This window comes from Stegostoma tigrinum, chromosome 9 (genome assembly GCF_030684315.1).
Source record: "Stegostoma tigrinum isolate sSteTig4 chromosome 9, sSteTig4.hap1, whole genome shotgun sequence".
Lineage (NCBI taxonomy): Eukaryota > Metazoa > Chordata > Chondrichthyes > Orectolobiformes > Stegostomatidae > Stegostoma > Stegostoma tigrinum.
Genome location: NC_081362.1, coordinates 6,881,922 through 6,908,217, shown reverse-complemented (window position 1 = coordinate 6,908,217; position 26,296 = coordinate 6,881,922). Strand labels below are relative to the sequence as shown.

At 43.6% G+C, this 26,296-nt stretch overlaps 1 protein-coding gene across 2 annotated transcripts; it reads right to left on the bottom strand.

Moving 5' to 3' along the window:
- Positions 1-2,614: 2,614 nt before the first annotated feature.
- On the bottom strand, positions 2,615-21,907 carry mpc1 (mitochondrial pyruvate carrier 1). Of its 2 annotated transcripts, XM_048535558.2 has the most exons (5): positions 21,736-21,907; positions 11,096-11,099; positions 9,821-9,917; positions 5,414-5,546; positions 2,615-3,118 (listed from the first exon to the last, which is right to left on the bottom strand). In XM_048535558.2, the coding sequence occupies exons 1-5, from the start codon at positions 21,804-21,806 to the stop codon at positions 3,088-3,090; spliced, it is 336 nt and encodes a 111-aa protein (XP_048391515.2). In that variant the 5' UTR covers positions 21,807-21,907; the 3' UTR covers positions 2,615-3,087. The 2 variants fall into 2 exon arrangements, with proteins under 2 accessions (XP_048391515.2, XP_059504312.1); XM_059648329.1 differs by lacking the exon at positions 11,096-11,099 and having other exon boundaries at positions 21,736-21,902.
- Positions 21,908-26,296: the final 4,389 nt, after the last annotated feature.

The window sequence follows — 26,296 nt, the reverse complement described above, 5'->3', positions numbered from 1 at the left end:
AAACCACACACCATGCAATTGGAGGCAGCATTGGTATCCCAGCACCATCCACCCGCCCCCGCGCCCTCAAGTCCCGTGACTGGATGTTAAATACTAAAGCTTTAAGATGAGAGGAGAAAGATTTTAAAACAGATACATAGGGGAGGTTTTTTTTTCTTTAGAAACACAGAGTGGTTTGTGCATGGAATGAACTTCCAGAGGAAATGGAGGATATGGGCACGGTTGAAACATTCAAAAGACATTTAGGTAAGTACATTAATAAGAAATGCTTGGAGGGATATGGGCCTAGTTTAGTTTGGGATAATGGTTGTCAGAGATGAGTTGGTCCGAAGGGTCTGTTTCTGTGCTCTATGGCTGACTCGTAACACTCACTAAGTGGTACTATTACACGGATGCAAATATTTCCAATTTAAACAGTTTGTCAGGTGCAAATTATTAAAGAATTCAAGAGGCAGAGATAAGTCTTGAAAGTACTGGTCCAAATTTGGTGTCAATTGCAATATCACGAAGCAGCAGCAACCCCCAACTCCTACCTAACAAACTCATCCCACCCCCTTGACCTGTCCGTCCTCCCTGGACTGACGTATCGCCTCCCTACCTACACTCACCTTTACCGGCTCCATCCCCACCTCTTTGACCTGTCTGTCTCCTCTATCCATCTTCTATCTGCCTCCCCCTCTCTCCCTATTTATTTCAGAACTGCCTCTCTCCCTCCCCATTTCTGAAAGAGGGTCTGGGCCCGAAACATCAGCTTTCCTGCTCCTCTGAAGCTGCTTGGCCTGTTGTGTTCATCCAGCTCCACACCTTGTTATCTCTGAATTAAAATATAGTTGGTTAGATCCGTGAGTAGGCAGAAATTTCCATCGAAAACCAGAAACTGTTGCAATCACTTGTCAATTTAGATCTGTTCTTAAAAGTGGCCTGCACAATGCACCAGTATATGCAGTATTTTCCAATCCTACATCACAACTGTTGCAAACTAATACAGGGGCTGGATAGAACAATATCATTCAAGGAAAAAACCATGGCCAGTCTTCAACCACTGACACTTTGTGTGGACAAGTTGTTGGTTGAGTTACCAGATTTAATATCAAGGAGTGCTACAAAGCCCAGGTAAGGAACGAGCTGACCTATTGAGTGGAGCAAGAAAATGCACAGGGAAACCATGAGAACTTCTCACATTCAGCACAAAAAAGTTCATTCAAAGGATAATGTTGAAAGACAGACAGCTAGGAAATGAGTGCCAAAATATACACATGGTCACGGCCTCCAAAACTGCCCACCAGTGATGTACAATACAATATCAGCCAAGAGGCCTTTGCTTGCTAAAAGACCTCCAGTTAACACAGAAGTTCTCAACTTAATAGCTCAGCCCAAATGGGATATTTCTTTAGCCTACCAGATATTCTAATTGTCAATAATATCACCTACTTTCAGTGCTGTATACCACAAAAGGGAAAGATGTGAAAAGTAGATCTGCTTCCCTAATATTTACCTCAAAATAGCATTAGTCTAGTTATATCTCTGTCAGTCAATATGAAAAAGTTTCAATGTTGAAATGGATGGCATATGATTCCTAGAATTTGGTTATTGTATTTGAAACCAGCATATAGGACATAATGCCAAAAACTGGTAGAACAGGCCCTTTGACAAAACATTTCATTCTGCACTTATCAGGACAAAAGGAAGAAAATCAAACTGCAAACATTTGGATTAACTGAATGCATGACTTTCGAACACTTTAGGATTTCCTGCACCTTATCACTCAAATTATACAACTTTTACACTTGGCTAACAGCTCTGTATTCAGTTTCTTCTCAAGTTTGCTGCCAGAATGTGGCTCAAACACATCCTGTTGGCACCAATCTGATCCACAGCAGCCATCCAGTCAACTAGCTCAATCTGTTTTGCTGCTTTAGGAACCTTCAATCCTTGACCCTCAAGGCCCAGAACTCAGATCTTCTGGCAGGGATCCAACCATTGTGCCACAGGACCTTGCTTCATATCTCCGAATATATCAATAAAACTGGAAAATATTTTAACGTGTTCAACTGAGGTGGCACAATATAGTGCGTTGGAAACATTTAACCCTTGTTTAACTGTGGCACAAAAATCTAATGGAAAAGTATTTCGATGATACACCTTGGCCAATTACACAAATATGACTGAATACACGAGTGCAGTAATGCTGGAGTAACCGAAGAGTAAAACATTGATATACATACAGATCAAAACATAGGGCCTCTGGTGACAATTAATTAGAAAAAAGGTTAAAATATTTTGTTTACAAAATCAAGCATTAAAAACAAAATCAGTGTTTTGACTCCCCCCATCATATTGTTCTAACACAACATTTTGACTTCTCTTCCCCACCACCCTTCCGTTCCCCCAAAATATTGTTCTAACAGGACATTTTAGCCCCCTATATTCTCGCAGCAGTACATTTTTCCAAAGGGGCACAGCAAAGTATTGGTTTAACAGGACAGGTTCCCGCTTTTACACAATAATTTCACTGGATAATGGCAAATACTGAAAGCACTCCCATTATCAGAAGTAATGAAGCTGCATTTTTTAAAAAAATATCTTATTGCTTTTAGAAAAACACACCAGGTCATTGACTATTAATTGTACATCTTTTAATTGACGTATTACTATGCGACATCACTTAAATTCAGCTTGACACTGCAAAAGCCATTGATCTACCAACAAAATGTTGACTGCAATACAAGGAAGTGCTCATGACCATATATATATTTTCTTCTAAAATTATTACATATTGATAAAGAGCACCAGTTGTTGTTCATTTAAAATGAGGAGTTGTGGGGTGTTAGATATATATAAATATATAATGTGTCATGAAATCCATGTATATTAGCTATTTCGCAAATTTTAATTTAAGGCAATTTTAGAAAGGGATGATAAAACAATGTGTTATATTATAAAACACACAGTTGGGATTAAATATCTTTGAAAAAAATCAAACATCCAGGCTCCGAAGTGTTTTCTGTGGAATCTTGTGCGTAAAAATATCATTGTTGGTGATATATGGAACTAAAGAAAAAGTGCTTCAGGAGGCATAGGCTGGCATCACTCAGAATGGTGCATCCGCTTCTCAGCGCTGCATAAACAGAAATGTTAACAACACAGATTAATACTGTACAGTTGTAAAGCAGATTTGTACAAATTATTTGTTTTCCTGGAAATAATTCACTCCTAAGACCCCCTAACAGCCTAATATATACAGACAGACACAATCAATCCTCCTCGCCTCAGAATGCATTTTCAAACTTCATGTATTAATCAAGGTGGTGGTCATCAACCCTGGAGCTGGAATACTGTGTCCTTTCAATTTGGCCACCCAGTCATGGCCAGGACCAGATACATCTGGGTACATGGGACTTGAGCATCTACACTGCAGCTGGAATCACAAAGGCATCAGGTCCAAGTGGCAACGTCTTCCTGGTTATAATCTGTGTGGCTCAATTCACAAATATGATTCACAAGTACAATTTCATTATTTCAGAAACATTTAGACAGGTACATGGATGGGATAGGTATGGAGGGATACGGACCAAACACAGGCAAATGGGACTAGTCTAAACATGAAAACTAGGCAGTATGGGCATGTTGGGCAGAAGGGCCTGTTTCCATGCTGTAAACCTCTAACTCTAGAATCCCAAATTGCACACATACAGACACAGATCTCATTTTAGTCTACTTTGTCCAATCGCTGAAGAATTTCTCCAGTGCTAAGGTGAACCATACAACCTCACTAAGGTTAACTGTTGTGTTCCATTGATGGCAAACTTGAAGGCACCCAGCAATGAGCAGAAACAGCAGACACATGGGCCCAAATGATATGTTAGTTCATAACAACCATGTGTCCTTGACTCCTTCAGGACAGACCCACCAGTCAAAAAGTAGGTGACAGACTGAAGCCAGTTTGTTTGTTGTCTAAAAGAATTAAGAACAGGCTAAAATTTGACTGTGTTAAAACTTTCTTCATTATACAAGCCACACAAGATAGGTTTGCTACAGAACTCCAAATATAATGAATGACCTTACACTGTCAGGTTAATGGCAAGATGATGCTGTGTTAAGAATTAAGCACCTCCTCCTGAACTGAGCAGTAGTGGAACACATGGATTCTCCCATTTTACTAGACACAGGAGGCTAACCAACAGTTCCGGTAGAATCTAAAACTAAACACGCCCAACCAACACAAGGTCAGTTTGCTACGCAAAATACAAGGAAGGTGTGCAATCACCGGAGGCAGAGTATGGAACCACCAGAAATTTAGTGCCAAGAGATGAAGACTGGGGGAAAAACTCAAAACCTATCACCCTGGAAGCACTTGAGCTCATCACAAAGTATAAAAACAGTGAATGAGATGGACAAGAATATTACTGTACACTGAATTGTTGGAAGAGGTCAAATTACGTTCAAATTTAATAATGGACATGAGGAAATGTCTGCCCAAAAAACTGGAACTATTTAAAACAGTACCTGACTAATATAAAGCCAAGTGACTTCTTACACATTACATAAAACTTAACATGAACAGTGCCCTGGATTGTTCATCTATAATAAAGCAATATATGAAGGAAGTGTAGAAATTTAACTATTCTAATAACTAAATAAAATAAAGTAGGAATCCAAAACATAAGGACAGAGTGTCATGATAAAACAAGTGAAATAATTTCTCCAAAGGTTTGTGAATCTTTGGAATTCTCTACCTGAGAGTGTTGTGAATGCTCCATCGTTGAACATATTTAAGGATGGGGTAGCAAGTTTTTTTGGTCTCTCAGGGAATATAGGAAGTAGATGGGAAATGCAGTTGAAACTCAAGATCAGCCACGGCCATAGTGAACTGCAGTGCAGGCTTAAGGGGCCGAACAGTCTACTCCTGTGTTTGCTTCTGGAAAACTTGCTAACTTCATCAAATTACTTTCCTCATGCAGGAGAAGGAACAGCTAAAGAAACCATGCCAAACAGTGAGTTTAAGCACAAGGGTTGTAAAACAGGTTTGAACTAATCTTGCATGCACTCGCTGATTTAAGGTTTTACATCCACCACCCTACCCCAGAATTTAATGGCCAGCATATTCCAAAAATAAGAAATACTTTGAGGATAAAGGGAGATCAATGGCATTTGTGTTAATGGCTTCTCAATTATGCTTTTATTCCTGCAGTCATTTGAATGTTGTATAATCATGAATGCTTCTCAAAATGCACTGCTCAGTGTGAACTAAGTTGATGCAAGTTCTCTAATTCACATTCATAACCTGAATCTATGCACAGGAGCTCAATGAAAGCTGACTCTAGCAAAAACCTCATCACTCCCAAAGGCAAGCCAAGGTGGCACAGCATTTATTGTGTCACCCAAACTTGTTTTCATAAACAGCAGGACTTACTTGTGCTTGATCAGCCGACATCCCTGAACAAGCTGTGCACTTTCATTCGTGAAGTGACAGGCAAACAAGAGCCAATTTCTGGGCTGTACCTTGTATGCAAACCGCATAAAGAGCAAAGAGTAGCAACACAATGCTGTGGGAGAGAACACACGCAAGTCATTTTGTATGAAGGGCACTCAGTAGGAAAAAATTTGCTAAACCCATAAAAAGGTGGCAACATGACCAAGGTTAGACCAAACAGCAACAGTGTAGCAAATGCAATACACATTTATTTAGAACATAGAACATAACAGCACAGTACAGGCCCTTCGGCCCTCAATGTTGTGCCGACCTGTCATACCGATCTCAAGCCCATCTAACCTACACTATTCCATGTATGTCCATATGTTTATACAATGACGACTTAAATGTACCTAAAGTTGGCGAATCTACTACCGTTGCAGGCAAAGCGTTCCATTCCCTGACTACTCTCCGAGTAAAGAAACCACCTCTGACATCTGTCCTATATCTTTCACCCCTCAATTTAAAGCTATGCCCCCTCGTGCTCGGCATCACCATCCTAGGAAAAAGGCTCTCCCTATCCACCCTATCTAACCCTCTGATTATTTTATATGTTTCAATTAAGTCACCTCTCAACCTTCTTCTCTCTAACGAAAACAGCCTCAAGTCCCTCAGCCTTTCCTCATAAGACCTTCCCTCCATACCAGGCAACATCCTAGTAAATCTCCTCTGCACCCCTTCCTAAGCTTCCACATCCTTCTTATAATGCGGTGACCAGAACTGTGCGCAATATATAATTGGTCATTGGTTAAACCATTTAAAATATACATAGTGATAGTAAAGCAGCAGTGGTACTAGAGAAAGATAATGCACCTCTCCAACTTCAGTCAATACTGTAGCACTGCAGGACCTTGTCCAAGCATTTTTAAGGCCTAACTCATAAAAGGAATGATTGCTGAGGACTTGGATATTATGTCGTTTGATGGAAATTTGAATATCTAGCTATTCCGAATTTTGTATTTTCAAAATAAATCAATCAGGCCACCACACTTTAGGCCAAAGAATAAAGAAATGCATGCATCAATTTCTCTTTAAGACAACTGGAGTCTTATATTCCGAAAATTAGATATTAATATATTGGATTCTTTGTAAAGACAGGGCACTCAAAACTTTTGTTATCAATTGCCATTGCTTAATATTGAGCTGGATATTGGATCATTCCTTATTTGCCTTGACTAATATTTAATTTCTAACTGCCTACATGCAGATAGCCTTATACTTGAAATAAGGAATATTGCCAGGAAGCCACTAAACTATTGAAACAAGTTCCTTGCTATAAGCATCAGAAATGAGGGAACTAAATTGTATTGACAACTATTCTCCACAAGTCAAAAGTTCAAATCACCTCTAATAAAATTAAACTCAGAGGTTTATTAATAGCTTAGGCTACGACTTGTACTTACAGACATCTACACTACCAAGAATCTTTCCATTGACCCAGTATTCTGCCTTCCTATTATTCCTCCCAAAGTGAATCACCTCACATTTATCCGTATTAAACTCCATTTGCCACCTTTCAGCCCAATTCTGCAGTTTATCCAAGTCTCCCTGCAACGTTCTTCCACACTGTCCACCACTCCACCAACTTTAGCGTCATCTGCAAACTTACTAACCCATCCACCAATGCCTGTGTCCAAGTCATTTATAGAAATAAGATTACATCACATCAAACAAAGTACAAGATAAAGGGCCAGGTGTATTTAAAGTTAGGAGTAGTCTGTAAAAGTAATGGACAGATGATTTAAATATCAGCTCATCTTGAAGTTCAAAAGCTGCATCAACCTGCTCAAACATTTTCAAAAATGTCCTGAATCCAAGAAAACATGTAGACCAGAGAATTGTTATCAAAAGCTAAGCATTTAATGCAAAGAGTGTGGAAGTTGGACGGTCATGTTGCAGCTGTACAGGACATTGTTTATGCCACTTTTGCAGCACAGTGCTCAGTTCCAATCTCCCTGCTACTGGATGTTGAGAAGCTTGAAAGGGTTCAGAAAAGATTTACAAAGATGTTATCAGGGTTGGAGGGTTTGAACCATTAGGACAGGCTGAAGAGGCCGGGGCTATATTCACTGGAGCATTGGAGGCTAAGGGGTGACCTTATACAAGCTTATGAAATCACGACGGGCATTGATAGGGTGAACAGCCAAGGTCTTTCTCCCAGGATTCAGAAGCACAAACTGGAGGGCATAGGTTTAAGGTGAGAGGGGAGGAATTTAAAAGGGACCTGAAGGGCAACCTTTTCACACAGAGTTGTGCGTGTATGAAACAAGCTGTCAAAGGAGGTGGTGGAAGCAGAACACATACAACGTTTCAAAGCCACCTGGATTGGTATATGAATAGGAAGGGTTGAGAGAGATATGGGCCTAATGCTGGCAATGGGGGACTACATCAGTTTATGATATCTGGCCAGCACAGACGAGTTGGACCAAAGGATCTGTTTCTATGCCACATAACTCTACGACACTATTCAGGATGCATCTGCAAAAGTTAAGAAGTGTGGAATACAGAAATTTAAGCAATTAAGAAGGAAAAGGAAAGGAACAGCACACACAGTGCTCCAGACATTTTTTACATAAACACACCGCAGGCATTCGCACACAAATGGGGATCTTAGCCTCAGTTCCAGATATTGGCAATGGATACCGAATGGAAAACTATGGAGGACCTGACAGGTCAGCACAACATCGAGGGCCGAAGGGCCTGTACTGTGCTGTAATGTTCTATGTTCTATGTTCTAATATGGAGTAATAATCCAAAAAGGCCCAGAAAAAAAATGTAAAAATATTATTGGGGGGGGGGGGGGGGGGGGGTGGGGAGAGGAGAGATTTGGTTAACTCTCTTGACTCCAGCTCAAACTGCTATGCCAGAAAGGATTTTTATGTCTAAAACTAATAACAATATTTCAACAAATAGCCTTATCAACTGTTAATAAAATGAGTTGCTGCTAAATGGATAAATGGAAAAATAGTTAAAGAAAGATGGCTATTTTGCAAAACCGTTATAAGGGACATAATTCATGGCAAAATAAGACGCTGATCACAGGATCAGAGAATTGTTACAGCATGGAAGGACGTTTGCTCAATTACATTAGTGCCAGATTGCCCAATTCACATCCAGGTTCCCCATTTCTCATTTTTCAGGTCACCTCTAATCCTTCTACCAACCAATAGAAGTAGCTCGAATCAAGGCAACAAAAGAAAATAACACAAATACCACTTGTACAATCTGTCTACTGATACGCAGGGAATAAAAAAACTTGTCAGATATTATGCTCAGTTCAATAATGACAAAGATGAATGTATCGATACAGTTTAAAGGTATCTGAAGATCAGTAAACCTCTTGGGAGTGCAGACTATAAGGTTCTAATCAACGAAGCAAACAAAACGTTGCCTCACTCATTTCAATGGGATTTGGCAAACTGAGGTCCATCTGAATTACTAATGCAGTTTAATATAGGTAACATGAATGGAGAAAACAAGACGGTCAATCTATTCAGCGAGTTATTATACCATTTCTAGAGTGTAGTGAAAGAATAGTATGCACAAATAAATTTATTTTTAATTGATTTTTTTTGAAAAAAAAGACAAACCTGCACTTGCTGAGAAGTAGTATTTAAATGAACGGCAACCATTTACTTGCCTTGATGAGAGGGGCTTATGGGCTATTGCAACAATGGTGGTGTATCTACTTCTGGGCCAGAAGGTCTGAATTTAAAGTCCCACAAGCCTGAGATAGGATATAACATGTCCAATATGTTGACTAAAAGCAGTTACAAATGATATTGGCACATCTAGAAACATGCTTGTGTACAGATGGACTTGGTTACAAAGGGAACATTGGCAAGTCAAGGAAGCAAAGTCACCGTGGAGCGCAGTGAAACAGTGCTATTTCCTCAAGAAAAAAACATCAGCACAAAATTAAACGGATCAATTTTCCCACGCCACTTGGTCATCAGTTAGTTTGGCTCTTGTAGAGAAATGGGCTCAAATTCTAGCTCCCTGCAGGGTAACTGACAGAGATCATAAAGCATCCAGAAGACAGTTCGTAGATGTAGAATTTCACTACATTTCTGAATATCTTCCTTTTTCTTCCCCCCCGATATGTACAAGTTTACAGACCAAGTCTTGGATAGCTGCCTTGGAACCACTGACTCACTGAGCAAGGTACAAGTTGAGTAGTTTATCCTGCCTTTCATTCCACACAATGTTCCTACTTCGGCATCTTTGTAGATTGTGAATTCATTACCTTTAAATAAGTAGTTGGCTGAGTGTGATTTATTAGGAGATTTGATGTTGCACATTTGCTAAGTGCAACAGCACACAGAGGTTCAAGAAGTCGTGACTTACCAAACGTCATCCTGCCGCTAATAATTTCTGGAGTTTTCTTCATATCATTGAAAGCAGCAATGGGTAGCCCCCAGTTAGCAACAGGGCCCCAAAAATGCTATGAAACAGGAAAAAAATAACAGGAGGGTCAAAATCAAATGACAGCATTCTTCAGTTCCACAATTACAAAAATCTACAACTCATAAGCAGATTTGCACTTCTTTGAAACAAAGCTATGTCTGTTACAACTCAAGATTCTCCCCCTTTCAGAGGGAAAAAAACAGTATGCTCACCCAGCAAATTTCACTGCTTTATTAATAAGAAGTAAGCAAAAGCCCTCAGGTTCATATGCATGATGGTGGGAAGAAAGGGCAACGCAACTTGTTATAAGTCAGGGTTTGGGTGAAAGAGATTCAGACACGCTTACAAAAGGTGAAAGTTGAAACAGTGATCGGTACAGACTTGGAAAAGTCAGATCTAAAAAGTTAAGTTGCATGGGTGAAGGAATAACTTATTTACTTTTCTGATGGTTCTGCCTGAAGTTACCAAAATTAAAGTTGGGTCATTCAGGAGCAAAATCTGGAAGCGCCACATCACATGAAAAGGTAGTAATGACCTGATCAAAGTTTTGGCAAAGATCTGTAGCTCAGGTCGTGGGTGAGGTTGTTGACTTGCTCACTGGGGTTCTTGTTCAGATGTTTCATCACCGTGCTAGGTAACATCATCTGTGCAGTCTCCGATGAAACAGTGTTATTCTATGCTGTTTGGAATTTATACCATTTAGTAGTGACTTTTACTGTTACCTTGAAAGCCTGCCAATGACAGATCAATCATTGCTCTCAACACTCCAATCATTTTTTCTGGAGACATTAGAAGATATGAACACAAAATGGGGTTGAGGAGCAGAATGAACTGGTGCAACCAGAATGTAGAACCCCCTACTCTTGTTTGTCTCAAATCCACAGCTCAGTACCCAGAAGTTGAGCCTGTGAGGCTCAGTACCCATTCATGAGCTGCCAATGAGTTCATTCACATCACAAAACATGGCCAATATTGACCAACAAAATATTGCTCTGTATGAATTCAAGCAAACTGTTGCTTCGAAATGTTTGCTTGCCATCATGCTACTTGTGCTGGGTAGAGGATGAACAGTGAAGCAGACAAATTAAGCTCCTCATTCATCAGATGAGAATATTGAATATTGCCTGGGGTAGAGGGCTGAGTGGAGTCACAGTTGAGAAAATGTGCAGCAATCAAAAGTGATTAAACAATGCATTTAAAATTATTCAGACTTACTGTGCTGATAAATGATCATTCCATATGATGTTTATGTGCCGAGAAAGAAGAAAAAAATAATTAATTTTTTGTAACGTAAAAATGCTAAGTAATTGTAAATTCCACACTCATTTCAAAATCTGGGCAGTTGGCTGAGGGTGTATACCATGTGTGCCTGAAGCAAGCTTCCGAACAACATAGTCTTGTAAGATCTGATTACCTGCAAAGTTCCTACAGGTTCTGCACTCCTCCCTTAATTTTCTTATTCAGGCCATCATTAGAATCATTTTGAAAAGGACAAAAGACTTTGTTTCTCAGCAACTTCCGAAGAACTTATGACTGAGGCAACAGCATCAAGCACCACAGCTCCTTCAAACCTACTGACTGACAAATGCAACTAGAGCACGAAATCCAAATTGAGGCTTTTGGTGGCCTGAATTTGCAGGGGTTTGAAAGTCATCTGAACCACAGAGACTTCTTTTTTTAAAACTTTTGTGTTCTGAAACCTGGCTTCCACAAACATTGTTTCAAGATGACAATCAATAAAATTACATTACATTCCAATACAACAAAATTAATGAATGCAGACGTTAATTTATTGATATTCCTGTCCAAAGCTCAAATGTAAAACAATTTCACTCTTTAAGCAATATAAAACAAATGATCCTTTATTTTGTACACAAACCATATTTCCTTCAGAAAAATAATTAACTTAAGTGAACTTGATTACCAAAAACATTCAGTGCATGCTAACTGGTTTAATCAGGTCAGGGAAATAGGTCAACATTGTCCATGTGAGAACACAAGTTAGAATTAGCTTTATGGTCACACATATTCAAAGGAGTGTAGTGAAAAGTTTACAAGTCGCCACTTAAAACGCTATCTCAGGTACAAAGATACAGCTTCTTCAGTTACAAGATTACTTACAGTGTAACAATATCACTAACACATAGCACAATCTTAGCCCTCAAAAACCTATTCTGCCAGTCACACCATCATGGATAATCTGCCACTTTATCCCCACTACAGTTTAACCGGCTAACAGGGCTGGCTGCAGCTTGTCCAGACAGCAACAGCTTGAAGAGTCAGCTCGGGTGGTATTTACTGAAAGGCAAAAAGCAGGTGCATAGGATGGCATATGACATTGACAATGATGTGTCTCTGCCATTACACAACTACAGTTACTGCACAAACTAAAAACTCATTGTGCAGGGGTTCACATATAAGAATGCACAGAGGATCGTGGAGCCAACAGGAAATAGCAAGGATAAATGATTAGAGACATTAAGAACTGCTGATGCTGGAGTCAGAGATAACACAGTTTGGAGCTGGAGCAGCACAGCAGGCCAGGCAGCACCAGAGCAGTAGGAAAATTGACATTTCAGGTCACGACCCTTGTTCAGAAATGGGGGAGAGGGAAGGGAGTTCCAAAATAAATAGAGAGGGGGGTAGAGCTGGGAAAGGTAGGTGGGATGGTGATAGGTGAATGCAGGTAGGCAGTGGTGGGGATTGATCAGTGAGGTGGGAGGAGCATGATAGGTGGGAGAGAAGATGGGCAGGTTGTGTCAGGTCAAAGAGGCAGCGATGAGAGGGTGGGTTGATCTTGGGATGAGGCCAGGGGTGGGGAGATTTTGAAACTTGTAACATCCACATTGAGACCATTGGGCTGTAGGCTCAGAAGGCAAAATACGAGATGCTGCTCTTCCAGTTTCCAGGTGGCGTAATTGTGACACTGGAGGCTGCCCAGGATAAAATGGCCAATTTCAGGTTGGCAGGACGACATGAGCAGAGTGTCACAGGAATCAACGGGTCTCCCTCAATATTTATAATTTATATCAATGACTTGGATGAAAGGACCAAAACACACAGGAACTCAATTTACTGATGACACAAAAAATAGGTAGGAAATTAAGTTGTGAAAAGAGGTCTGCAAAAGGGACAAATACAGGTTGAGAACCTGCATAAAACTGAAGTGTATAACATGAAAAAGAGGAACTTGTCTACTTTAGCAGCAACAGCAGAAAAGCAGCATATTACAGTAGAATTGAACATTTAACTGTAGAGAGAATGCAGAACTCAGAGATCCAAGGGGATCTGGATGCCCTGGTAAATGAATCCCAACAAAATTAGTATCCAGGTGCAGCAAATGATTTGGCAAATGGAATGATAACTTTACTGCAAATATGGTGAAAATACACCAGTTGTGCTTGGCATACTTAAAATGAGAGCACTGCATGCAGTTTTGGTCTCTTTATTTAAAATAATAATTAAATTAGAAGCAGTTCAGAGAAGGCTCATCCGACTTATTGCTGGGATGAGAGTTTATCCCACAAGGAAGAGTTAGGCTTGTACCCATTGGAGTTTAGAGGAATAGAGGTGCTCATATTGCGTCCTAAAAGCCTGAGGAAAATGGACAGAACAGATGCTAACAGGAGGATTCCTCTTGTAGATCAGACTAAAATTAGGGGACAAATTAAAACTATAGGGTGACGTTGTTGATTTCCTCACCGAGCTGGCTTGTTTTCGTTCAGATGTTTCGTCACCATGCTGGGCAACATCATCAGTGAGGCCTCCGATGAAGCGATGTTGTTCTACTCGGCTTGGAATTTTAACTATAAATACTTAAATTATAAATTCTAAGTGGAGCAGAATAACATTGCTTCATTGGAGGCCTCACTGATCATGCTACCTAGCATGGTGACGAAACGTCTGAATGAAAGCAAACCAGCTCGATGAGCAAGTCAACAACTGCATTCAAGCTACAGATCTTTGCCAATACTTTCAAAATAAAGTATCTTCCATTTAAGATGGAAATGAGGAAGCACTTTCTCAGACGGTTAGATGTCTCTCAAAATTTCTTCACCAGAAAGCATTGGAGGTAGGACACGGAACAATTTTAAGAGAGAGGTAGACAGATTCTTCACTGTCTAGGGAATCAAAGGGTTACCGGGCAGGCAGAATACAGTCATAAATTTGATTGAATGATAGAACAGACTTGGGGGGCTGAATGGTTGGTTAACGCTCCCATCTTAATTTTCTAAATTCCTTCAAACACTTTGTTCTTTAGCCTGATTGAACTTTTTTCAATGTTTTTACATGGAAGCAAACCAGACGACCTTTGTAACAAAAGCTTCTAGCATTGCTCACTATATGGGAGACTGCCCAAAAGTGCTGAGTAAAAGGGCAAGGAGGAACCTCAAAGTGGATATGCCAAGAATTATAGTCACAACAAGCAAGAGGGATCACATTCTCCAATTCACCATTTGAAACAATGCAGAAGAATCCAAACTTGCAGTGCGATCAAAACAGTAATAATGGGAACTGCAGATGCTGGAGAATCCAAGATAATAAAGTGTGAGGCTGGATGAACACAGCAGGCCAAGCAGCATCTCAGGAGCACAAAAGCTGACGTTTTGGGCCGAGACCCTTCATCAGAGAGGGGGACGGGGTGAGGGTTCTGGAATAAATAGGGAGGGGGGGGGGGTGAAGAGGCGGACCAAAGATGGAGAGAAAAGAAGATAGGTGGAGAGGTAGGGAGGGGATAGGTCAGTCCAGGGAAGACGGACAGGTCAAGGAGGTGGGATGAGGTTAGTAGGTAGGAAATGGAGGTGCGGCTTAGGATGGGAGGAAGGGATGGGTGAGAGGAAGAACAGGTTAGGGAGGCAGAGACAGGCTGGGCTGGTTTTGGGATGCAGTGGGGGAAGGGGAGATTTTGAAGCTGGTGAAGTCCACATTGATACCATTGGGTTGCAGGGTTCCCAAGCGGAATATGAGTTGCTGTTCCTGCAACCTTCGGGTGACATCAGTGTGGCATTGCAGGAGGCCCATGATGGACATGTCATCTAAAGAATGGGAGGGGGAGTGGAAATGGTTTGCGACTGGGTGGTGCAGTTGTTTGTTGCAAACCGAGCAGAGGTGTTCTGCAAAGCGGCCCCAAGCCTCCGCTTGGTTTCCCCAATGTAGAGGATGCCACACCGGGTACAGTATACCACATTAGCAGATGTGCAGGTGAACCTCTGCTTGATATGGAAGGTCATCTTGGGGCCTGGGATAGGGGCGAGGGAAGAGGTGTGGGGGCAAGTGTAGCACTTCCTGCGGTTGCAGGGGAAGGTGCCGGGTGTGGTGGGGTTGAAGGGCAGTGTGGAGCGAACAAGGGAGTCACGGAGAGAGTGGTCTCTCCGGAAAGCAGACAAGGGTGGGGATGGAAAAATGTCTTAGGTGGTGGGGTCGGATTGTAGATGGCGCAAGTGTCGGAGGATGATGCGTTGTGTCCGGAGGTTGGTGGGATGATGTGTGAGAACGAGGGAGATCCTCTTTGGGCGGTTGTGGCGGGGGCGGGGCGTGAGGGATGTGTTGCGGGAACTGCGGTCAAGGGCATTCTCGACCACTGTGGGGGGAAGTTGCAGTCCTTGAAGAACTTGGATATCTGGGATGTGCGGGAGTGGAATGCCTCATTCTGGGAGCAGATGCGGCGGAGGCGGAGGAATTGGGAATAGGGGGTCAAAACATTCAGCCTGCAACCCGATCATCATCTGCCTGCGCTTTCCATTAAATTATATACCCAGATTTAGAACGGAAATTGTTGAAGTAAACTTGCCACCGTGTAGCAGAAATGCCCCATTGCACAAAGGGTACCGGGATAAATGATGGAAATATTAAAAATTCACACAAAAGGGATGATTCTAAAGTAGGGATTGAATTGCATTTGCTCATCCCACTCCAGTCATGCCTCACTACGTCTGAATTGCTATTTTGAAAAGTCCCGATTCTCTTGCGTGATAGCCAAAAAAATCTCAGCACTACTTTAACAACATACACCAATATGTCACTGGATTGACCGAATGGATAAATGATTTAGGTTCCCCTCAAAAAAGTGGTCGTCCAAGATTTTGGGCATCCATGACATGGGCCAGATAGTGTGTAAAGCATGAGATTCAATGAGGAAAACCTTACAACTTCATGCTAAACCAAGCAACTGTACAGTTAAATTCTCTGGCACTGGTTCAGATGTCATATGACAAGCCAGCTTTGTTTGAATCTTTCCCCACTCTCTGGTGTCAGAAAACAAATACTTCAGACTCCGTATAGTGCACACAACTCTCACTGGCCCATCACCAAATAACTACATTCATAACTACATTCCAGCCCTCTTTAGATACAAGTGAATGCATACTACTAACTACACTGCTGGCAAAGAACTAAAGTCATCAACTCTTTAAATAGATTGAGATTACTTATTAAAGGCTATGACAATTTAACAACCTAGCACGGAGTTCTCCAAAAAGATTTTATCTTGTCACATTTCACACACTGCACTCATTCAGCTACGTAGGTCACCAAAGTTCATTTCCCAGGAAATTATACATTTACAGAATTAACAATGTTCAAATTTATAAACAAAATTATAACAATCCCCAAGATTACTAACGCAGTCCAACAGTCCACTGATGATGATCAAAGTGTGAAAAGTGTTATCAACAAGTTCAAACCATCAAAAGTCCCGTGTTGGTGGAATTTACTCTGGGAACTGCAGACTACATTTACTGCAAAGTCAGTCCATTTAAATTATCCTGGATTCATGTTAAATTGCTAATTTGATGGGCCACTCACATAATTTAGTTCAAAATCCTTTAAACTGAAAATAACTACAGCTAACTTTGTTTTAACCAACATGTTATGGACAGGCAAAAATTAAATACCTTAAATACAAGTTTACTGTATTATCATGATTTCTGTGATGCCTCAATAGCCAAGAGGGTGAGAAGGCTCTCTACCGATAGTAAAATGTGAGGCTGGATGAACACAGCAGGCCAAGCAGCATCTCAGGAGCACAAAAGCTGACGTTTCGGGCCTAGACCCTTCATCAGAGAGGGGGATGGGGAGAGGGAACTGGAATAAATAGGGAGAGAGGGGGAGGCGGACCGAAGACGGAGAGTAAAGAAGATAGGTGGAGAGAGTGTAGGTGGGGAGGTAGGGAGGGGATAGGTCAGTCCAGGGAAGACGGACAGGTCAAGGAGGTGGGATGAGGTTAGTAGGTAGCTGGGGGTGCGGCTTGGGGTGGGAGGGAGGGATGGGTGAGAGGAAGAACCGGTTAGGGAGGCAGAGACAGGTTGGACTGGTTTTGGGATGCAGTGGGTGGGGGGGGGGGGGGGGGGGGGGGGGGGGAGAGCTGGGCTGGTTGTGTGGTGCAGTGGGGGCAGGGGACGAACTGGGCTGGTTTAGGGATGCAGTAGGAGAAGGGGAGATTTTGAAACTGGTGAAGTCCACATTGATACCATATGGCTGCAGGGTTCCCAGGCGGAATATGAGTTGCTGTTCCTGCAACCTTCGGGTGGCATCATTGTGGCAGTGCAGGAGGCCCATGATGGACATGTCATCTAGAGAATGGGAGGTGGAGTGGAAATGGTTTGCGACTGGGAGGTGCAGTTGTTTGTTGCGGACTGAGCGGAGGTGTTCTGCAAAGCGGTCCCCAAGCCTCCGCTTGGTTTCCCCAATGTAGAGGAAGCCGCACCGGGTACAGTGGATGCAGTATACCACATTGGCAGATGTGCAGGTGAACCTCTGCTTAATGTGGAATGTCATCTTGGGGCCTGGGATGGGGGTGAGGGAGGAGGTGTGGGGACAAGTGTAGCATTTCCTGCGGTTGCAGGGGAAGGTGCCGGGTGTGGTGGGGTTGGAGGGCAGTGTGGAGCGAACAAGGGAGTCACGGAGAGAGTGGTCTCTCCGGAAAGCTGACAGGGGAGGGGATGGAAAAATGTCTTGGGCGATCGAGAACGCCCTTGACCGCGTCTCCCATATTTCCCGCAACACATCCCTCACACCCCGCCCCCGCCACAACCGCCCCAAGAGGATCCCCCTCGTTCTCACACACCACCCTACCAACCTCCGGATACAACGCATTATCCTCCGACACTTCCGCCATTTACAATCCGACCCCACCACACAAGACATTTTTCCATCACCTCCCCTGTCAGCTTTCCGGAGAGACCACTCTCTCCGTGACTCCCTTGTTCGCTCCACACTGCCCTCCAACCCCACCACACCCGGCACCTTCCCCTGCAACCGCAGGAAATGCTACACTTGTCCCCACACCTCCTCCCTCACCCCCATCCCAGGCCCCAAGATGACATTCCACATTAAGCAGAGGTTCACCTGCACATCTGCCAATGTGGTATACTGCATCCACTGTACCCGGTGCGGCTTCCTCTACATTGGGGAAACCAAGCGGAGGCTTGGGGACCGCTTTGCAGAACACCTCCGCTCAGTTCGCAACAAACAACTGCACCTCCCAGTCGCAAACCATTTCCACTCCCCCTCCCATTCTCTAGATGACATGTCCATCATGGGCCTCCTGCACTGCCACAATGATGCCACCCGAAGGTTGCAGGAACAGCAACTCATATTCCGCCTGGGAACCCTGCAGCCATATGGTATCAATGTGGACTTCACCAGTTTCAAAATCTCCCCTTCTCCTACTGCATCCCTAAACCAGCCCAGTTCGTCCCCTCCCCCCACTGCACCACACAACCAGCCCAGCTCTTCCCCCCCCACCCACTGCATCCCAAAACCTGTCCAACCTGTCTCTGCCTCCCTAACCGGTTCTTCCTCTCACCCATCCCTCCCTCCCACCCCAAGCCGCACCCCCAGCTACCTACTAACCTCATCCCACCTCCTTGACCTGTCCGTCTTCCCTGGACAGACCTATCCCCTCCCTACCTCCCCACCTACACTCTCTCCACCTATCTTCTTTACTCTCCATCTTCGGTCCGCCTCCCCCTCTCTCCCTATTTATTCCAGTTCCCTCTCCCCATCCCCCTCTCTGATGAAGGGTCTAGGCCTGAAACGTCAGCTTTTGTGCTCCTGAGATGCTGTTTGGCCTGCTGTGTTCATCCAGCCTCACATTTTATTATCTTGGAATTCTCCAGCATCTGCAGTTCCCATTATCTCTCTCTACCGATAGTTTTATTTTAGGCAAAGTTGCATTATTCTTCAAATGATTTAAGTAAATAAAGTTTAACAGTGAGGTTAATACTCTTTGCATTATATTTCTGCCACTTGAGTGTATGTTTTTACATGGATTATGTGGGCCTCTTGATCAATTGGCACAATCCTGGCCATGTAGGTGCTGGTTAATAAAACATTTGATGTGTATGCCATTCAGAAGCAAAGTGGTGTGGTGGTAGTGATACTACTGAGCCAGAGGGGCCAGGTTCAAGACCCATCTGTTCCAGGAGATATGTCATACCGTAGCTTGAACAAGTTGATTTTAAAAATCTATGTTTCAGAACACAGTAAGTGGTGTACAAGTTGTTGGTAAACTTTGATAAATGTCAAGCCTTTGTACAAGTCAGCGTAAGCCATATCTGACAAATGATCAAGTGCAAGAGACATTCGTGCTTCACAACCTGTATAGATACAAATATGAAGGTTTCTACAAAAGAACAAATTTAAATTGCACGTTGTGTGGTTGATGACCAACAAATGTTATTACCGGAAAATCGACAGTAAGGAACTATACTATCAACATTTCTCAAGGCAATCGGAAAATAGGCTGCAGATAAAGGCCTCACTGCAGTTTTGTTATTACTACCAATTCTTCAAAACATTTGTCAGGTAAAACAGGCTCTCTCAATGCAAAGTGCATGACCACCCACAGCCAAATTCAGTTCAAATACGAGGCAAGACAACTATTGTGTGCATTTAAACCTTTTTTTAAAAAAAGATGTGTATAATGGCCAATCGAACATTTTCTAAACTATCTTTTCAGAATAACTGTCACTGGTGAAATGATTTTCCAATATTCACTGAGCTATAAAGCATGGAAACAGACCCGACAGTCCAACTTGTCCTTGCCGACCAGATAGCCTAAACTGATGCAGTTCCATTTGCCAGCATTTGGCCCATGTCCCTCCAAACCCTTCCTATTCATATGCCCATCCAGATGCCTTTTAAATGTTGTAATTGTACCAGCCTTCATTAAATTCATTCCATAGGCATACCAATCTCTGCATGAAAATGTTGCCTATTAAGTTGTTTTGAATCACTCCCTTCTCACCTAAAACCTATGCCCTCTAGTTTTGGACTCCCCTACCCCAGGGGAAAGACCTTGACTATTGACACTATCCATGCCCCACATGATTTTATAAGCTTCTAAGGTCACCCCTCAGCCTCTTTCAGATAGCAGCTATAAAATTAGCTCAAAGTCACCGCACTAAAGCCACAGAAATATTTGAATCACATGTTCAAAAATAAAAAGGGATCAGTTCAAATTATACCCTGGAGTACATGCAACTGTATTCAGACAATTGGACAAAAGGTTGCTACCATGAATGGACAGGTTTATACACACAACCACCACCAAGGTGGGGTGAATAACAAAGGGCTGGAGAAGAATGGATTAAAATTGAGGATAAGCAGAACTATTTTCCAGAAATATTTCCCATGTCATCATTATCAATCCTGTTATGTTATCAAGTGGATATGAATCTCCAAAAGTAACCTGGCAACAGGGATAGATTCAGGACATGTGATAATGGGAACTGCAGATGCTGGAAAATTCAAGATAACAAAGTGTGGAGCTGGATGAACACAGCAGGACAAGCAGCATCTCAGGAGCACAAAAGCTGACGTTTCAGGCCTAGACCCTTCATCAGAGAGCTCTCTGGAGGAGGATCTAGGCCCGAAACGTCAGCTTTTGTGCCCCGAGATGCTGCTTGGCCTGCTGTGTTCATCCAGCTCCACACTTTGTTATCTTAGATTCACGACATGTTTGGATTGGAGAAGAAATGAGGAATATATTCCAGGGAGAAAGTCAAAGTAACAGCACAGAACTTGTGAGTGTTGAGGGTTGTGCACACTGCCAATTGGTCATAGCAACAACTCAGCCGCTGATTTGTTTACACCATTGAGAAATTGAGCCACTGTCTAAAAGTTTTGTATTCAGACAAGCTGCAGGAGTATGACATTACACAGAGTGTAACACACAGAAACAGGTGATTTACCCGACAGGCCTGTGCTGGTCTTTTCAGCTCCCCATGAACCTCCTCCCAACTCCATCAACACACATCCATTTCTCCCAAAGTCCAATACACTTTCCTGCGAAATTAATCAAACAGCATGTTCCAACCATTCACCCATAATTTAATGAATTTTCTCACAACATTAAAAGGAGCCTCCGGATGAGCGCTTAAAATGCCAGGGCAGAGTAGGCTATGGGCCAAGTGTAGGCAAATGGGATTGGCGTGCTTTGGTTTGTTGGTATGCATAGACACAGTGGGCCGAAGGGCCTGTTTCCATATGGCATACCTCTGCAAATCAACTGTTAACATATTCCCACCATTCCCTGTGGTATTGAGGTACACAGACCCACTCCGTGGATTGCTGTCACCACTTGCTCTCTCCCACTGATGTTTTTCCCTTCCCCACCCCAATCCCAACTCCCCCTTCCCTATATCTCTTCGCGATCCATCCCATCCCGTTTCCCCCACAACCCCACCCCCCACCACCGCTTCCCCATATCTCCTCTCCCTCTATCCCCAACCTGCCCCCATTCCCCCTCCTTAACCCCCTCCAACCCACTTCCCGCTTCCTCCTTTGCCCTCCCCCATGTACTCCTCTCTCGAACTACAGAACCGCCCCCGACCCCCCACCAAATCCCTCACCTCATCAGATAGTCTCGGAAGTCCTTGCTCCTGAGGTAGTCCAGGGCCTTACGGCCTAAAGGCCCAGCCATGACGACAGCGGGACAGAAAAGGTCCAAGCGGCACCTGCTGAAGGACAAACAACCCAACCCTCCCGCCGGGCACGCCGGGATAGTCGGAGACGCTCCGGGAGGACCAGTCAACGCGCAGCACGCCGGGATAGGCCTGGGAGGTCCGGGAGGTTTGTCGAAGGTTTGACCCTGGTTTCTGTCATGAAGCGGTTTTCCCGAGATGTGGCAGTAGCCGCACGCAGATTGACTCTCCGCTGCTTTTACTCAAGGCATAACTGACAGGGGATTCCAGTCAGGGCTCCGTCAGAAATATAGAACGATCCGTTAATCATCGGCAGGTACAACATTCGGGGGTCGGCAAGGCAACATCCCCTTGTTTCCCCCCCCCCTACAGAATCTGCCATTTCAATCAAAGCCCAGACAAATCTTTGTAGAGACAAACACAGCTGCATTCACTTTGACAGCTCCTGTCTAAGTGCGTGTGGTACGTGTGAGGTTGGTGTGCCAGGACGGTAAGGTGTCGTGTGGATAGGGGGTAGGGTGTTGTGTGGGTAAGGTGTTGTGTGGGTAAGGTGCCATATGGGTAGGGGGTAAGGTGTTGTGTGGGTAAGGTGCCATATGGGTAGGGGGTAAGGTGTTGTGTGGTAAGGTGTTGTGTGGGTAAGGTGCCATATGGGTAGGGGGTAAGGTGTTGTGTGGGTAAGGTGCCATATGGGTAGGGGGTAAGTTGTTGTGTGGATAAGGTGCCATATGGGTAGGGGGTAAGGTGTTGTGTGGATAAGGTGCCATATGGGTAGGGGGTAAGGTGTTGTGTGGATAAGGTGCCATATGGGTAGGGGGTAAGGTGTTGTGTGGATAAGGTGCCATATGGGTAGGGGGTAAGGTGTTGTGTGGGTAAGGTACCATATGGGTAGGGGGTAAGGTGTTGTGTGGTAAGGTGTTGTGTGGGTAAGGTGCCATATGGGTAGGGGGTAAGGTGTTGTGTGGGTAAGGTGCCATATGGGTAGGGGGTAAGGTGTTGTGTGGTAAGGTGTTGTGTGGGTAAGGTGCCATATGGGTAGGGGGTAAGGTGTTGTGTGGGTAAGGTGCCATATGGGTAGGGGGTAAGTTGTTGTGTGGATAAGGTGCCATATGGGTAGGGGGTAAGGTGTTGTGTGGATAAGGTGCCATATGGGTAGGGGGTAAGGTGTTGTGTGGATAAGGTGCCATATGGGTAGGGGGTAAGGTGTTGTGTGGATAAGGTGCCATATGGGTAGGGGGTAAGGTGTTGTGTGGGTAAGGTACCATATGGGTAGGGGGTAAGGTGTTGTGTGGGTAAGGTACCATATGGGTAGGGGGTAAGGTGTTGTGTGGGTAAGGTGTTGTGTGGGTAAGGTACCATATGGGTAGCGGGTAAGGTGTTGTGTGGGTAAGGTGTTGTGTCAGGGGGTAGGGTGTTGTGGGGGTAAGGTGCTGGGACATTAGGGGTAAGGTGTGTGGATAAGGTGCCATGTGGGTGGGAGATTTTCACGTCTGAGGGTGAGCCCAGTGCTGAGGTAATTAAATCTTGGTGGGGAGATGTTCCACGGTAGGTGTAATGGTGTTGGCTCCTCAGTGTGGTGGGGAGACAGTGCTGGGTCCTATGGTAGAGAAGGGGTTTTCATTGTCAGGGTATGGGGAGGACAAGTATAACGGGTCAGGGTGATGTAGTTGGGATGCATGCGGTAAGTTGCAAGAGATGCCAGTTTAATAGTTATTAAGGAGTTAGACCAGGTCTTTTCTAAGTTTTCCTGAGTTATGGACCAGACTAGACCCACTCAATATTTAATAAGTTAGCCCAGATTCTAATGTTTTCTTATTTTAAAGTCAAATGTAAAGGATTTTGTTCCAGATGCAATTTGACCGATCAGACTACTCAATGATAAGCAAAACACAATTTACTTAAACACTGTGGTTAAGATGCAACCAAAGAAAGAGCTTAGAAAAGATTAACTCTGTTGGGAAACTTAACAAAATAAAACATACAGTAACCATTACTAATTCACTGTTCCAATATAGTAACATCTCATAAACACACCCCTAGGCAAAATACAGAAAATAAATTTATCTCACAGCTAATTCCAGCACCCTGAAAGAAAAACATTGAGAAAACTCACAGAGATTAGCAGCCAGGAGACATTACTGCCGCTTCCAATCCCCTTCCAACAGCGAGTGATGCTGAATCTCAAAGTTTAAAAACTAGAAATCTTGGTGTGTGTGAGGTCACCACACCTATCCAGGATGTTTCTATTGTTCCAACCTTAAGACTTGCCAAGCTGTTTATGAGCCTTCAGTAGCCAGCTCGGAACCTCTGTAGTCCAAAAATAACCAAGACAAAATACACGTCTTAGAGCCACAGCATTGTCACATGTATCTACTTCAGCAAAACCCTCAGTACTCTCTATTTAAACAGGTACCTTTGTAGGTACAGTGGGGTTGTCCAGCAGAATCTTCAATTTCCCTGCAGTGTTCTCAGAGTCTGCATCACCAGGGATTCCGTGGGATCCCCATGCTCGACTCCGATCTGCGCTTCAAAAGTAATTGTCTGGCCATCAGAAAATCCAACCAATGCTGTTTTTATAAAGTGAGAGGAATCCATTTTTAGCAGTCTTCAGTAAGGAGTTGTAGAGGTTTACAGCATGAAAACAGGCCTTTCGGTCCAGCTTGTCCATGCTACCCACTTTTCACAATTAGACTAGTCCCATTTGCCTGTGTTTAGTCCATATCCCTCCATACCTCTCCCATCCATGCACCTGTCGAAATGTTTCTGAAATGACAAAGTTGTTCTCACTTCCACTGCTATCTCTGGCAGCCCACTCCAGTCACTCACCGCCTTCTGTGTGAAGAAGTTTCCCCTCTGGACCCTTTTGTACCTCTCCCCTCTCACCTTAAACCTATGCCCTCCAGTTTTAGATTCCCTTACCTTGGGGTAAAGCTGTTAGCTATCTACCATATCTGAGCCTCTCGTGATTTTATGGACCTCCATAAGGTCACCCCTCAGTCTCCTACGCTCTGGGGACAAAAGCCCCAGCCTATCCAAATCTCTGCTTATAACTCCAATCGTCCAGTACAGGTACCATCCTAGTAAATACTTTCTGCACTGTTTCTAGTTTAATAATATGCTTTCTAAAGTAGAGTGACCAGAACTGCACACAGTACTCCAAATGTGGCTTCACCAACATCTTGTACAGCTGCAACTGACTGACGAAAGCAATCATGCCGAAAGCATTTTTCAGCGTCCTGTCTACCTGTGACTCCACTTCCAAGGAGCTATGAACTTGGACCGCTAAATCTGTTTATAATATGCCCCAGGGCCCACCATTGACTGTGTCCTGCCCTAGTTTGACCTGCCAAAATGCAGCACCTCGCTTTTACCTAAATTAAATGCCATCTGCCATTCCAACACCCACCACTTCCCTACTTTTCCAGTCCCCTGCCCTTTCTTAATTGTCCAGTTTGGCTTATGTTATCTCTTTGCAGTTGACATTGCTTCACGTTTGCCTTCACAATGAACCTGTGTCCCTTTCTCCTGTCAGCTTCTGTTCTTCTGTAGTTTGTTACGATCCTCCTCCCGTTAGACTTAATGAAAGACAGAATTCTGATCTCCCGGGGGATATTGGGCGAGGGTGGGAAGTGAGTTTAAAGCCCAGGGTTAGCCATAGTTACATTGCATGACAGAACAGCCTTGGGAGGCTGGGTGGTCGACTGATGTCCCTGTCTCTCATGTTCTTACTCTTTCTGCCCTCCCTGATTGAGGTTAATATTCCTGTTTAACTCTTGGAAGTGGGTATGGTGAGTTTGAATTTCTGGACCATTTCTTTCATATATACCATGTTATAGTAGGGGATGTTTGAATTTACCCAATTGTACTGTGTACAGCTTTGGTCTCCTTACATATTAAGGGCTATATTAGCCTGGTGTAAATGCCACACCTTTTTTAGTTTTCATTGTGGGCTGAACTGGGAAAAGGACTAGAGATAACAAGGTGTGGAACTGGATGAACACAGCAGGCCAAGCAGCATCTTAGGAGCAGGAAGGCTGACGTTTCGGGCCTAGACCCTTCATCAGATGGAGGGTCTAGGCCTGAAACGTCAGCTTTCCTGCTCCTAAGATGCTACTTGGCCTGCTGTGTTCATCCAGCTCCACACCTTGTATCTCAGATTTTCCAGCATCTGCAGTTCCTATTATCTCTGGGAAAAGGACTATTTTACCAAATATTCTAAAAGCACAAGATCACTTTTTAAACGCAAGTAGCCTGACACACGCTGTAAGTCCTGCTTACCCGCTGCTATTTGTTCAACCGGTGGGGGCAAGGATGAGCTGGAATGTACAAGGGCTGGATACAAAGGGAGACTTGCCTATAACAAGGAGCTGATTGGTCACAGACCTGTTAATGCAAAAGCCTTCTGCCTGTCTACAGCTGTATGATTTGCTCCAAGGTCGCTGAACATCTTGTGGAAATGAACTATTAGTCAGAAGCCATTGGACCTCTG

What these genes read in the sequence shown, in the direction of transcription:
- mpc1 (XM_048535558.2), bottom strand. Translation starts at nt 21,806, where the DNA reads ATGGCTGGGCCTTTAGGCCGTAAGGCCCTGGACTACCTCAGGAGCAAG. An exon ending in TAGCGGCAGGATGACGTTTG is followed by an intron (nt 5,547 to 9,820) that starts GTAAGTCACGAC and finishes TCTCTCCCACAG; the next exon opens with CATTGTGTTGCTACTCTTTG. An exon ending in TGTCGGCTGATCAAGCACAA is followed by an intron (nt 3,119 to 5,413) that starts GTAAGTCCTGCT and finishes CTGTTTATGCAG; the next exon opens with CGCTGAGAAGCGGATGCACC.